The sequence below is a fragment of the Lathyrus oleraceus genome, chromosome 3 (genome assembly GCF_024323335.1).
Source record: "Lathyrus oleraceus cultivar Zhongwan6 chromosome 3, CAAS_Psat_ZW6_1.0, whole genome shotgun sequence".
NCBI lineage: Eukaryota > Viridiplantae > Streptophyta > Magnoliopsida > Fabales > Fabaceae > Lathyrus > Lathyrus oleraceus.
The window spans coordinates 497424842-497440139 of NC_066581.1; the positions used below are offsets into that span (position 1 = coordinate 497424842).

At 40.0% G+C, this 15298-nt stretch overlaps 1 protein-coding gene across 1 annotated transcript; it reads left to right on the forward strand.

Annotated features, from left to right (window-relative positions):
- Positions 1 to 374: 374 nt before the first annotated feature.
- LOC127129629 (uncharacterized) lies at positions 375 to 1169 on the forward strand (the record flags this gene model as incomplete). The annotated part of the gene is made up of 1 exon (XM_051058780.1): positions 375 to 1169. A coding segment is annotated over exon 1 (795 nt), but the record flags the coding sequence as incomplete, so codon positions are not given.
- Between the last annotated feature and the right edge of the window lie 14129 nt (positions 1170 to 15298).

The window sequence follows — 15298 nt, forward strand, 5'->3', positions numbered from 1 at the left end:
GGGACGGGATGTTTTAATTGTTTTATTGTTGATTGTTGAACCTTTTTATCTGTAATATGTTATATGTTGGAATGGTTGGTTGATTTCTATCCGCTGCGAATTTTGCAAACAAAAATGTTAATGTTTATTTTGATTAAATAAAGAGCATGACAGTTTTTATGGTGTGAAATGTTGTGTGACACCCTTGGTGCATGATTACTCTGATATAAATATTTGTTGTTGTTATTAAATATTTGGGGTATTTTAGAAGGGTGTTACATTAGTGGTATCAGAGCAGGTCGGTCTGTCCGGCCAGTTGTCGTGTCGTTACTGTCTAACAATTGTGTAATTGTTACTAGTCTAACTTTTAAGTTGTGTTGTAGTGATAAGTTGAAATGGCTGGAAGGAATGACGCTGCAATGGCTGCCGCAATGCAAGCAATGGCACAAGCTGTGCAGAACTTGCCAAATGCTGGTGGAGATGCTGGATCACGTAGCTTGGCGACTTTTCAAAGAGAGAATCCGCCGGTGTTTAAAGGGAAGCATGATCCAGATGCAGCCTTGGGATGGTTGAAAGAAATTGAGAGAATCTTCCGTGTTATGGATTGCACTCCAGCTCAGAAGGTTCGGTATGGTACTCACATGCTAGCAGTCGAAGCTGATGACTGGTGGCTAGAGACTCACGAGAGGTTGACCGTGGCAGGTGAAGTCATTACTTGGGATGTATTCCGTAGGGAATTCCTGAGGAAGTATTATCCGGAAGATGTCCGTGGTAAGAAGGAAATTGAGTTCCTTGAGTTGAAGCAAGGAAACATGTCTGTCACTGATTATGCTGCGAAATTTGTGGAGCTGTCCAAATTTTATCCTCATTACACTGGTGCCGGTGCTGAATTTTCAAAGTGCATCAAGTTTGAAAATGGATTCCGCTCTGAAATTAAGAAGGTTGTTGGGTATCAGAAGATACGCATTTTTACTGAATTGGTTGATAGCTGCAGGATATTTGAAGAAGACAATAATGCTCATTACAAGATTGTCAGTGACCGCAAGGGCAAGCAACATCAAAACCGTGGCAAGCCGTATGATGCTCCAGCTGGAAAAGGGAAGCAAAGAGCTGCTCCGGCTCAGAGAGCTAGTGGGGGAGGTGCTCCTGCTGGTATAGTTTGCTTCAAATGTGGTCAGGCTGGTCATAAGAGTAATGTATGCACTGCTGAAGTAAAGAGATGTTTTCGTTGTGGTAAGACTGGGCATGCAATAGCTGATTGCAAGCACAAGGAAGTGATTTGTTTTAATTGTGGCGAAGAAGGGCATATTGGAAGTCAGTGTCAGAAGCCAAAGAAATCTCAGACTGGGAAGGTGTTCGCATTGACCGGAACTCAAACCTCCAGTGAGGACAGACTTATCCGAGGTACGTGTTATATTAATGGCTTTCCTCTTGTAGCTATTATTGACACAGGTGCGACTCATTCCTTTATATCTTTGGATTGTGCTGTGAAACTTAAGTTAGAGATATCTGAGATGTTTGGTAGTATGGTGATTGATACTCCTACGAAGGGTTCAGTGACTACTACTTCGGTTTGTTTAAATTGTCCTTTGAGTATTTTTGGTAGAGACTTTGGAATGGACCTAGTGTGTCTTCCACTAGTGCAGATTGATGTTATTCTGGGTATGAACTGGTTGGTGTTTAACCGAGTTTCTATCAATTGTTTTGATAAGACTGTGGTCTTTCCTGAGAGTGAGGAAGGAAAGAGTTTGTTTCTATCAGCAAGGCAAGTGAATGAAGAAGTAGCTGATGGGGCAGAGTTGTTTATGCTGTTAGCGACTTTGGAGGCTAAAGATAAACTGGTGATTGGCGATCTAGCCGTGGTGTGTGATTTTCCTGATGTGTTTCCGGAAGAGGTGAATGAATTGCCGCCAGAGCGTGAAGTTGAGTTCTCGATTGATTTGCTACCTGGTACGAGACCGATATCGATGGCTCCGTACCGTATGTCTGCTGTTGAGTTAACTGAATTGAAGAGTCAGTTGGAAGATCTGTTGGATAAGAAATTTATTCGTCCGAGTGTGTCACCGTGGGGTGCACCAGTGCTATTGGTTAAGAAGAAAGAAGGTACTATGAGGTTGTGTGTGGACTACAGGCAACTGAATAAAGTGACGATCAAGAATCGGTATCCTTTGCCGAGGATTGATGATTTGATGGATCAGTTGGTTGGTGCAAGTGTGTTCAGCAAAATAGATTTGAGATCTGGGTATCATCAGATCCGTGTGAAAACTGAGGATATTCAGAAGACTGCTTTCAGAACAAGGTATGGACATTATGAGTATTCTGTAATGCCTTTTGGTGTGACTAATGCGCCTGGAGTATTTATGGAGTATATGAATAGGATTTTCCATCCGTACCTAGACAAGTTTGTGGTGGTGTTTATTGATGACATTTTGGTGTATTCGAAATCTGAAGAAGAGCATGCTGAGCATTTGAGAGTGGTTTTAGAAGTTCTACGAGAAAAGAAGTTATTTGCTAAACTATCCAAGTGTGAATTTTGGTTAGAGGAGGTTAGCTTTCTTGGTCATGTGATTTCAAGAGGTGGTGTTGCTGTTGATCCTTCTAAGATAGAAGCGGTATCTAAGTGGGAAGCTCCGAAGTCTGTTGCTGAGATTCGAAGTTTCCTTGGTTTGGCTGGTTATTATAGGAAGTTCATTGAAGGATTTTCTAAGTTGGCGTTGCCATTGACGATGTTGACTAGGAAGGGACAAGCGTTTGTTTGGGACTCAAAATGTGAAGAAGGTTTCCAAGAGTTAAAGAGAAGGTTAACTATTGCTCCTATTCTGATATTACCGAGTTCATCGGAACCATTTGAAGTTTACTGTGATGCTTCATTGTTGGGTTTGGGTGGCGTGTTGATGCAGAATAAGCAGGTTATAGCTTATGCTTCAAGACAGCTGAGGGTTCATGAGAGGAACTATCCGACGCACGATTTAGAGTTGGCAGCTGTGGTATTTGTCCTGAAGTTATGGAGGCATTACTTGTATGGGTCAAGATTTGAGGTTTTCAGTGACCATAAAAGTTTAAAGTATTTGTTTGATCAGAAAGAGCTGAATATGAGACAGAGAAGATGGTTAGAGTTTCTAAAGGATTATGACTTTGGTTTGAATTACCATCCGGGTAAAGCAAACGTAGTGGCTGATGCATTGAGTCGGAAATCATTACATATGTCTATGTTAATGGTTAAGGAATTGGATTTAATTGAACAGTTTAGAGACTTGAGTTTGGTGTGTGAGAGTACTCACAATAGTGTTAAATTGGGAATGTTGAAGTTGACAAGTGGTATTCTGGATGAGATCAGAGAGGGTCAGAAATCCGATATGCTTTTGATTGATAAGTTGACCCTAGTGAATCAAGGTCAAGGTGGCGAATTCAGAGTTGATGAGAATGGTGTTTTGAAATTTGGTAGTCGGGTGTGCATTCCGAATGTCACCGAACTTAAGAAGAGTATTCTTGAAGAAGGACATCGTAGTGGCTTGAGTATTCATCCTGGAGCTACGAAGATGTATCATGATTTGAAAAAGTTATTTTGGTGGCCGGGAATGAAAAGAGAAATTGCGAGTTTTGTTTATTCTTGTTTGACTTGCCAGAAGTCAAAGATTGAGCATCAGAAGCCGTCTGGGCTAATGCAACCGTTGGCTATTCCAGAGTGGAAGTGGGATAGTATCAGTATGGATTTTGTTTCTGGTTTACCGAGGACAATTAAGAATTTTGAAGCTATTTGGGTGATTGTTGATAGATTGACGAAATCGGCTCATTTCATTCCGATTAGAATGGATTATCCGTTAGAGAAATTAGCTGAGTTGTATATTGAGAAGATTGTAAGTTTGCATGGTATTCCGTCGAGTATTGTTTCGGACAGAGATCCTAGATTTACATCGAAATTCTGGGAAGGTTTGCAGAAGGCTTTGGGAACTAAGCTGAGATTGAGTTCTGCATATCATCCGCAGACTGATGGTCAGACTGAGAGGACGATTCAGTCACTAGAGGATCTTTTGAGAGCTTGTGTTTTGGAGAAAGGAGGTGCTTGGGATTGTTATTTACCTTTGATTGAGTTTACCTGCAACAATAGTTTTCATTCGAGCATTGGTATGGCGCCGTTTGAAGCTTTGTATGGTAGGAGATGTCGGACACCGTTATGTTGGTATGAGTCCGGTGAGAGTGCTGTGGTTGGACCGGAGATTGTTCAACAGACTACGGAAAAGATTAAGATGATTCAGGAGAAGATGAGAATTGCTCAGAGTCGTCAGAAGAGTTATCATGATAAGAGGAAGAAGTCACTTGAGTTCCGAGAGGGAGATCACGTGTTTCTTCGTGTTACTCCGATAACTGGGGTTGGTCGAGCTTTGAAGTCAAAGAAGTTGACGCCTCGATTTATTGGTCCTTATCAGATTTTGGAGAGGATAGGAGAGGTAGCCTATCGTATCGCTTTACCGTCGTCACTTGCGAATTTGCATGAGGTTTTCATGTGTCTCAGTTGAGGAGGTACATTCATGATCCGTCGCATGTGATCCAAGTAGATGATGTACAGGTGAGAGATAACCTGACTGTTGAAACATCGCCTATGAGGATTGAGGATCGAGAGTTGAAGCAGTTGCGGGGTAAAGAGATTGCCTTGGTGAAGGTAGCTTGGGGAGGACCAGCAGGTGGCAATGTGACTTGGGAACTGGAGAGTCAGATGAAGGAGTCTTATCCGGAGTTATTTGCTTGAGGTATGTTTTCGAGGACGAAAACTCTTTTAGTGGGGGAGAGTTGTAACACCCCGAATAAAATAAGAGAATTATTTTAATTAAGTTAATAATATATTTAATAATTTAATTAAATAAATTGAATTATTGGATTATTATTATTATTATTATTTGGAATAATAATTATTGGAAAATATATAAGTTGGAATAAGGAAAAAGGGTTTCAATGGTTGGTAAAGAGTTTTCACGTGAAACAGAGAAACGGCTGAAAGGTGAAAAGTGGAGAAAAGGGCAAAGAGGAAGAGCTAGAGAGCAAAGGTTGAAGAACGGAAAAGCTTGAAGCTTAGAGAGTGCCGGATTATCTCAGGTAAGGGGGGTTTATCGTCGTTTAATGGGTATTATAGATTAACATGTCATGGGTAGTGATAGCCGTTGAATTGACCCTAATTGGGATTATGAATGCTGGAAAATTACGTTGGATGAAACTGTGTTTAGGCTGTAATTGAATATGTGTTTGGGTTAGTTGTGAATTTCCGAACGTATAGCTTTTTACGGAATTGGAATCGGAGGTCCGGAAGTCCTCCAACGGCGGAAAATGCGGAGAACTCTGCATTCTGCCTTGTGTTAGCGCAAGAACTGCTGTTTTGTCTGCGTTAACCGGTTAACCCAGGGTGTTAACCGGTTAACACTGTTATAATTGTGAAAATGTGCTGTTTTGCCTGCGTTAACCGGTTAACCCAGGGCGTTAACCGGTTAACACTGTTGCATTTTGCCAGAAAATGTATTTTGTCCTGCGTTAACCGGTTAACCCAGGGCGTTAACCGGTTAACACTGTTGCAGAGTGGGAAAATTGATATTTTTAATGTTGTGAACATAATTGGTGATTAGCCTTTTATCGTTAATTTTGATGAGTAATTCTGTTGGGTTATGTTATGAAGTGTTGATATAAATATGTTGATAAGTTGTGTTAAAGTTGTTGAAAATACTGAGTTGTAGGCTTGATGAGCCAAAGTTGATTATAAGTTGATTTTGTTGAAAATACTGAGTTGTAGGCTTGATGAGCCAAAGTTGATTATAAGTTGATTATGTTGAAAACCTTGTTGTGTTGCTATTATGATTATGTTGTCGAAAGTTTAAAGTCGTGTATGCCATGTACATTTCATATGCATTAAGTCGGAGCTTTGCTCATACCACGTTGGCCTGGATTGGCAAAAATCGGAGCTTTGCTCACACCACGTTGGCCTGGATTGGCAAAAATCGGAGCTTTGCTCACACCACGTTGGCCTGGATTGGCAAATTTTAAGTTGAAAGTTGAAGGCTTATGCCTTGATGCCCACTAAAATGGCAATGATTTTAAGTTGGGAGTTTTACTCCGATTGGTACCACATGCATGACGAGTCGAGTCTCATTTGAGTTGCATTTTATGTTGTTATTGAGTTGCATTTTATGTCGTTATTGAGTTGCATTTTACGTTGTTATTGAGTATGATATTTGAGTTGATGTGCCGTTACTAAATGCATGATATGATTAGGGTGATTAACGTGTAAATTTACTTAACATAACATGATAATTTATAATGTTTGTTATATCGATTGAGGAACTCACCCTTACAACTATTTTTCAGGTAACGAGCAATGAGTTGAGTAGAAGCTAATGCTTGGAGTCTAGTGTAGTCTACTTAGAGGGTCGTGCTCTGATAGATGTAACATCGGGACGGGATGTTTTAATTGTTTTATTGTTGATTGTTGAACCTTTTTATCTGTAATATGTTATATGTTGGAATGGTTGGTTGATTTCTATCCGCTGCGAATTTTGCAAACAAAAATGTTAATGTTTATTTTGATTAAATAAAGAGCATGACAGTTTTTATGGTGTGAAATGTTGTGTGACACCCTTGGTGCATGATTACTCTGATATAAATATTTGTTGTTGTTATTAAATATTTGGGGTATTTTAGAAGGGTGTTACATGATAGGCCCATGTAATCATCTCTTCAGATCCAAGAATAAGTACAAACATTGCTGAAGTCACATTGGTAAGTCATGCAATTGTGTATGAGGAATGCAAGTTCAATTATGCCAAATGGTGATCCAAGTTCAAGCCATGCGCATGTCACTCATACTTTGTTCAAATGGGATGAAATTGGACTTTTTGGAAAGGTTAGATAAAGAGGAGCAACTTTCATGTTGAACACTGTTTCATTTGAAGCTTGGATCATGGTGAATTTTGAGGTGGAAGTTGGGAAAATCAAACATGTCAAAAAAAATTCTAAGTGTCAAGCCTTATGTTCACTTATTCCACCTTGGCTAACTTTTTATGTGAGCTTCAAATGAGAAACGTTCCTTCATCAAAGTTGTAACTCTCTCAAAGTCCTTCAAAATGGTCACAGATTTGACATCATTTGGATTTATCATGAGGGAGTTATGCATTTTTGAAGTTGAGGAAAATCACTTGTTTAATGGCATTGGTTCAAAATGACCTATAATATATCCTCATATCACATGCATTTAAAATTTGAATTTTCTCATCCTCTAAACATAAAAGTTGAATTAGACATCTTGAATTTTATTGTACAACTTGAATAGCTTTCATCTTATAAAAATTGAGCAACCACCATAAAAATGACTTTCCAAGAAAAAATAGCTCTTTAACTCAACATGAAAGTTATTTTTAATGTCATTTAGAGTAACTTTAATCTTGGAATCATTTTCATATGACAAATATTATAGGAGATAGGGTCTAGGGAACCCCATTTTTGGTCAGTTGAATTCCTCTGGTCAACCACCATGAACCAACTTGCTAGCTTGATATTCTCTTGACTTTTGGGACTCATGGAGGATCATATATGCATAAGATGATGAAAGTTGAAGTACCCCTTGAAATATTTGATCAATTGGTGAAGAAGCTTGCTGAAGAAGTTACACAAGATACCCAGATGAATTAGGGTTTCCAAGGTAAACCAACTCCAAACTCTTGATGATTTCTTGATCAAAATAACATGTGAAGACCATGTGGATTCATATATGATGCTTAGAGCCATAGTGTCATACCCCAAAATTTGCCCATTAATATTTCAAGACATTTTGCAAGGCATTCCGACTCATATATAACACTGATCTTGAAGAAACAAAGGCCCAGCTCACGGATGGCCCAATCCAGAAAATGGCCCAAACTGGCCTGTTCGCTACGCGCTCGCCTAGCGAAGCTGACAGACAACAAAAATTTCGGGCTTCATTCTGAGCCCATTAGGTCACCATTATCACTATAAATACCAGCACTTCAGTAATAAAAAAAATAAAAAAAAAAATAAAAAAGAAAAGAAATTTTTTTTAATTAATTAATTAATTAATTAATTAATTAATTAATTAAATAATTAAAATAAATAAATAAAATATAACAAATTATTTTGGACTTGGGTCTCCCTCATTCCAAGCCCATTACCCACGAAATCAGTCTATAAATACTGAAGTTTCAGTAGAGGAAAGGACACTTGGAGTTACACTGGGAGATTCACTGGAAAAAAAAGAGGAGGAGAACAGAGAAGAACGAATAGAAGTTTTGGCATAGGAACCCTGCCTACCCGGAGAATTCAGAGTAAAGAAACCCTGAAGGCAGCCCATCTGCACCGAAGCCATCGCCGTCCAATTCCCGCTGCCTAACTTATTCCGATACTACAAGTGGTCAATCCCTTCAACCTTGAATTGGCAAACAGGTTTGCGTATCTCTATTGTTTATACTTTCAATTGGCCATATCTACATATATAATGCATCATGATAAAATGTTGATATATAATTTGCTTTCGTATGGGAATTTAAATATGCCTGAATACCCTGAATGTTTGACCATGTTATTCCTGTGATAAAATGCCATAAAATTCAAAGTTCCTAACATGGGGTTGTTTTCAAATTCAAAATCCGTGGCCGCTCGCTAGCACCTCGCTAGGCGAGCCTGGGGCGAGTATTCGCCTGGCCTTCGCTAGGCGAGGCAGAGGCGAACGAGACAGTAGCTGACTTTTCTATTCTTTTTTTTTTATGTTTTATCATAGCCATGCATTATTCATCCTATCCTATTTATTGTTGTGATATTTCTCCGGTGTAATCTTCGATTGCACCCTGATTTGTTGTTCTGACATGTTTCTTTTTTTTTTTGAGTTTCGTAAAGGTTCGCATATCCCAGGAAAAGGTTATTGGCTAGGTATTTCACTTTAGTTGTGGGATACCCTTGTGGAGTTTCACCCTAAATTAATTTTTAATGTATTAATTTCTAATGTATTAATTTTTTTAATATATTATTTTTAATAATTTTAATGTGGAGTTTCATCCTAATTATATAATTAATTGTAAAACTTTGCCTTTGAATAAGTGATCTTGGACCTCTCTTTGTTGCCTTACGATTACGATATTACGGTCATGTCCCGCGAACGTGGGGATACCCTTAGCAAAGACCCTTCGGTTAAATCATCATAAAATAAATTATAGTCCCTCGGATGTTGCCTTCGAATATACAACTTTGTCCCTCGATGACCCTCCGATGTTGCCTACGGTTAAAAGATGATAGTCCCTTCGAATGCTAAGGTATCCTCGTAACTGTTGCCTTCAATGACCAATCGATGACCCTACGATGACCCTTTTACATCCAAAGGATAAAACTACTTATTTCTCAATAATAAGGACAGTTTTACCCTCATAAGGATAGGAAATACTCATAAAGACCTTGGGTCGGTATAACTCTTAATTGCTGGCTCACAACCTAAAACATTTTTTCACACCTCACACCTTTCAAAATACCTTCAGAAAATCACCACTTGGTATACATTCATACTAGAATCATTACCGAGTTATATTTTTCTAAACAATTTTCAAAACTAAACGAGATAATCACTTTGTATACATTCATACAAGAATCATTACAAAGTTAAATTCTCTTTTCAAAACAATTTTTCTAAACAATTCACAAACACTTTTTTTTTAGACAAAATAATATAAGTGATCGAGCAATTAAGAGCCCATGGATAACCATGGATACAAAGGGTGCTAACACCTTCCCTTTGTATAATGTACCTCCCGAACCCAAAATCTAAATTAAGGTTTTTCCTGTTCTTTTCCACCTTTCCTTATTGGATAAAAGAAAAGTCGGTGGCGACTCTTGCTAACCGCGACATTGCGATTAAAACCACAAAAAGTCCAGTTCACCGTATGACAGAACTGGCGACTCTGCTGGGGACCTTAAAAAGAGAGGTTACCTTAAAACAAGATCACTTATTCAATTTGTCTGATTTATTTTTAAGGGATTGCTTGGGTATGTTATGCTTGAGTGAAAGATCCTACACCCGGATCTAGTGTACCTTAGGTAAGTAGCAAGAGATCATCGCGACTGTCCGGCGTATACTGGAATGGTCAAAATGATGGCTACGGTTAATGTGGCACTTTGGATGTCCTGATGTTCCTCATGTTAGTTGAGGAAATATTTGGCATTCGCGTGGTGTCATAAAAGCATTAACCAGACCTTTAGAACCCTAATTGACTCATCCTGGCCATTAGAAAGTAGTGAGATAACTGGCTTCGGTTCCGACTGGAGTTGGTTGAGACTCGATACTACACTCTTTGAGATTGGACTTTAGGGAAGCTTCGGTCAACCACTTGGTGTTGCACTGAAGTGGACTTAAGGAAAGGTCAATGATTTGAGATCCTTCTAGAACCCGGTTACTATTCTAAGACAGGTTGAACCAACCAAACTTCAGTGGGGAGGGTATTTACCTATGGAACTCACGCAAGCCTTAAAACCTAGGAATGATTGTTGTGTGACTTGCTTGTGCTTGTTATTTATCTAACAACATGACATCATAACAACATAACATCATAACATCATGGCATTGTACTAACCATTTCAAGGATTTAGGGATTTAACTCTGCTAAAAAAAAAACAGAAAAAACAAAAACAAAAGCAAAAACAAAAGAGAAAAGAACAAATACATATTTGAGAAACCCGCCCTCTCCGGAAGAATAGCAAGATGGCAGATGATTTTAACAGAGTATGATATCCAGTATACCACCCAAAAAGCAATCAAAGGAAGCGTGCTAGCTGATCATTTGGCTCATCAGGCAGTGAATGATTATCAGTCTATGAATTTTGAGTTCCCAGATGAGGATGTCATGCTTGTTACTGATTATGAAGAACCTGGACCAGAGGAAGGACCCGAAGTGGGATCCCGATGGACTATGGTTTTTGATGGATCGTCTAACGCATTGGGCAACGGTATTGGCGTCGTGATCATTTCCCCCAAGGGTGGCCATACGCCTTTCACCGCTAGACTATGTTTTGAATGCACCAACAATATGGCTGAGTATGAAGCGTGTATTTTGGGACTCAGAGCTGCTATAGACCTAAGAATCAAGTTCTTGAAGGTGTACGGAGACTCAGCCTTGGTAATCAGTCAGGTCAAAGGAGAATGGGACACTAAACATCCGAATCTCATCCCTTATCGAGAACGGGTGTTGACATTAATCCCATACTTTGAAGAGATCACATTCGAATATATTCCACGAGAGGAGAACCAGTTGGCAGACGCATTAGCTACCATGTCATCTATGTTCAGAGTCAGATGGGACAATGAAGCTCCCCGGATTACCATTGAACGACTAGACGAACCAGCATATTGTTATGAACTTAACGCTGATGAAGTAGAAGAGAAGCCTTGGTACCACGAGATAAAAAGATATTTAGAAGCTCAAGAATACCCTGAAGGGACATCCATCAATGACAGGAAATTTCTGAGGAAGTTCTCCGCTAAATTCTTTTTGAGTAATGGAATATTGTACAAACGTAACCATGATTCGACTTTGCTTCGCTGTGTGGATAGAAAGGAATCAGAGAAGATTATGGAAGACATGCACGACGGTATCTTTGGGACTCATTCTAGTGGACATACAATGGCCAAGAAGATTCTGAGGTCAGGGTATTATTGGTCTACCATGGAAACTGATTGCCACCATCACTCCAGAACTTGTCATAAGTGCCAGATCTATGCGGATAAAGTACATGTGCCTCCTGCTCCATTAAACGTGTTGACCGCGCCGTGGCCCTTTGCAATGTGGGGCATTGATGTGATTGGCGAAATTAAACCTACCGCCTCTAATGGACATCGTTTCATCCTTGTTGCTATTGATTACTTCACAAAGTGGGTGGAGGCAGCCTCATTTGCTTCTGTTACTAAGAATGTGGTGGCACGATTCATCAAGAACAGCCTCATCTGCCGATACGGCGTCCCTGAGAGGATTATCACTGACAATGGCACTAATTTGAACAACAAGATGATTACTGAACTCTGCACGCAGTTCAAAATAAAACACCATAACTCTTCTCCGTACCGGCCAAAGATGAACGGCGCTGTAGAAGCGGCTAATAAGAATATTAAGAAGATTATACAAAAGATGACGGTAACATACAAAGACTGGCATGAGATGTTACCATTTGCTCTTCATGGTTATCGTACTTCGGTACGAACTTCGACAGGGGCAACTCCTTTCTCTTTAGTCTACGGAATGGAAGCCGTTTTACCAGTAGAGGTTCAGATTCCCTCTCTAAGGATCATGAAAGAGGCGGGCTTAGAAGAAGACGAATGGATTCAGACTCGACTCGATCAGATAAATTTGATGGATGAGAAGAGACTTGCGGCTGTATGTCACGGGCAGATATATCAGAAGCGCATGACCAGGGCATTCAACAAAAAGGTCAAGAGACAAGTATATCAAATTGGCGACTTGGTAATCAAACGCATCATCCTACCACAAACTGACCCCAGAGGCAAATGGACTCCCACATACGAAGGGCCATTTGTAGTTAAGAAGGTATTCTCAGGTGGAGCCATGATACTCGCTACAATGGATGGTGAAGACTTCCCACATCCCGTGAACGCGGACATAGTTAAAAAATACTACGCATAAAAGAGACCCGCTAGATCGACGTATCTAGGCAAAAGTAAGGGCATCCCGGCGAACCAAAAGGGTTCGGGCAAAAATTAGGGATATATAAAAAAAAATGTACACCCGGCAAGTCGAAAACCTGAAAAGGCGGCTTGGGCAAAAAAGGGTATCCTGGTGGACTGAAAACCTGAAAAGGCGGTCCAGGCAAAAATTAGGGATTAAAGCGTATGACTATGTCCCGTTCTTAGTCAACTTCATCCAAGTTCAAGGGACTGAACAAGCCAATCACTTCCATCCGACAGCAGGGGATGAGATGCTTGAAGACATAATGACAGTAGTAGACTTAAAATCAATAGGACTTCTTCCACATAGCTTTCTCTTTGTTTTCGACAATTTCCTCTTACTAGGTCTTCTGTCTCCTTGTACACAAATTGCCTGTTTATAGGCCTTCTTTCAAAATCAATACAACCTTCTTTCAAAAGATGCTTTTGTTTTTTCTTTTTCTGTTTTGTTTGCGTAAACGTCCATTGATTTAATTTGAATTAATATATGCATTTGAATATGACCAATGTTTACCAAAATACATGCATAGAATAGCAATAGCAATTACTACAAGACTTCAGGATCGAGGATAAGGTCTAACCATGCTTCCAATGAATCCGCTACCAATTCTCTTCCCCAGCAAGCCTATTTTCCCAGAAGAAATTGGCAGTATTCCCGGCACAGCCAGCTATTCCCCAACAGAGGTCGGCATCGCTAGACAGGCTGATCATCTCATCCATCTCCAGCCCGACTCTGCTGAATATTTCCACCATCAGACAGAAATCAAGCATCCCCAGCCGAGAAAGGGTCATCGACACAAATGTCTCAAATCAGTAGATGGGGATTTATTTTCCCCAGTAGAGTCCCCAAGCAGAACTTCTCATACGCATAGCTCATTCATTACATCCTTTCACAGCATACGCATGCATACAACATTCACATTTATTTTAGCATAACACGAAACATCTCATGCATCATGACATAGCATGAAGCTAACTTTTCTTTGCAGGTTATTTATCCTCCTGATATAGTCAAAATAAAAGGTTCATTCAGACAGACACCTTTATCAAGCACATTCAAGATTCAGATACATATTTCAAATACAGTTCATGGGAACATTCATTCTGACAACACTTCGATATCCTCCTAATGATGGCATCTTTAAGCCCATCCCAGACATTTATTGCAAGTACAACATATACAGGTTATCAGATACAGCCTAACGTACGGTTCATTCTGATTCAGCCCAACATATGACTTCTTCAGCAACTCCAATGCGGTCTAACGTACGACCCATTTGGACCTTCAAATCCTCGGATACTGCCTAGCGTACGGTACGTTCAGGGGTGTAGTCTAGCGTACGACTACTTTCTTCTTCGGATACAGCCTAACGTACGGCTCATTCTGCAACTCAGATACGATCTAGCGTACGATCCATTCTGAACTCCAGCAACTCCAACGCGGTCTAACGTACGACCCGTTTGGATCTTACAACCCTCAGATGCTACCTAACATACGGTACATTTCTGAAGTGTAGTCTGGCGTACGACTACCGCTTTCATCATCAGATGCGGCCTAACATACGACTCATTCTGCGACGGTCTAACGTACGACCCGTTCGAATGTCCATCCCCTCAGATGCTACCTAACATACGGTACATTTCTGAAGTGTAGTCTAACGTACGACTACCCCTTTCGTCATCAGATTCAGCCTAACGTACGGCTCATTCTGCAACTCAGATACGATCTAGCGTATGGTCCATTCTGACCCTTTATCCCCAACAGCATATGACACACTCCGACTCCCCAGCGAAGTCGACAGCCTAATGGATGACTCATTATACGGTCTAACGTACGACCCAGTGTGGCACCCATGTCTTCAAATTGGCCTAATATACGGCGCGATCTGAAGCTTTCGTCATCAAACCTCCCGGATGGCACCTTTAAGCCCATCTCCATCAAGACCAACTGTCGATTCTCAAGTGCAAATTTTTGGGGCATTCTAGTGTTCAATAATCTTCCACCTCCAGACCACGAATGGCGTACACACCATTCTAACTCTCTCGGTCCAAGAATATTGAACAGGGGCAGCTGTCATACCCCAAAATTTGCCCATTAATATTTCAAGACATTTTGCAAGGCATTCCGACTCATATATAACACTGATCTTGAAGAAACAAAGGCCCAGCTCACGGATGGCCCAATCCAGAAAATGGCCCAAACTGGCCTGTTCGCTACGCGCTCGCCTAGCGAAGCTGACAGACAACAAAAATTTTGGGCTTCATTCTGAGCCCATTAGGTCACCATTATCACTATAAATACCAGCACTTCAGTAATAAAAAATAAAAAAAAATAAAAAAAAAAAAAAGAAAAGAAATTTTTTTTAATTAATTAATTAATTAATTAATTAATTAATTAATTAAATAATTAAAATAAATAAATAAAATATAACAAATTATTTTGGACTTGGGTCTCCCTCATTCCAAGCCCATTACCCACGAAATCAGTCTATAAATACTGAAGTTTCAGTAGAGGAAATGACACTTGGAGTTACACTGGGAGATTCACTGAAAAAAAAAGAGGAGGAGAACAGAGAAGAACGAATAGAAGTTTTGGCATAGGAACCCTGC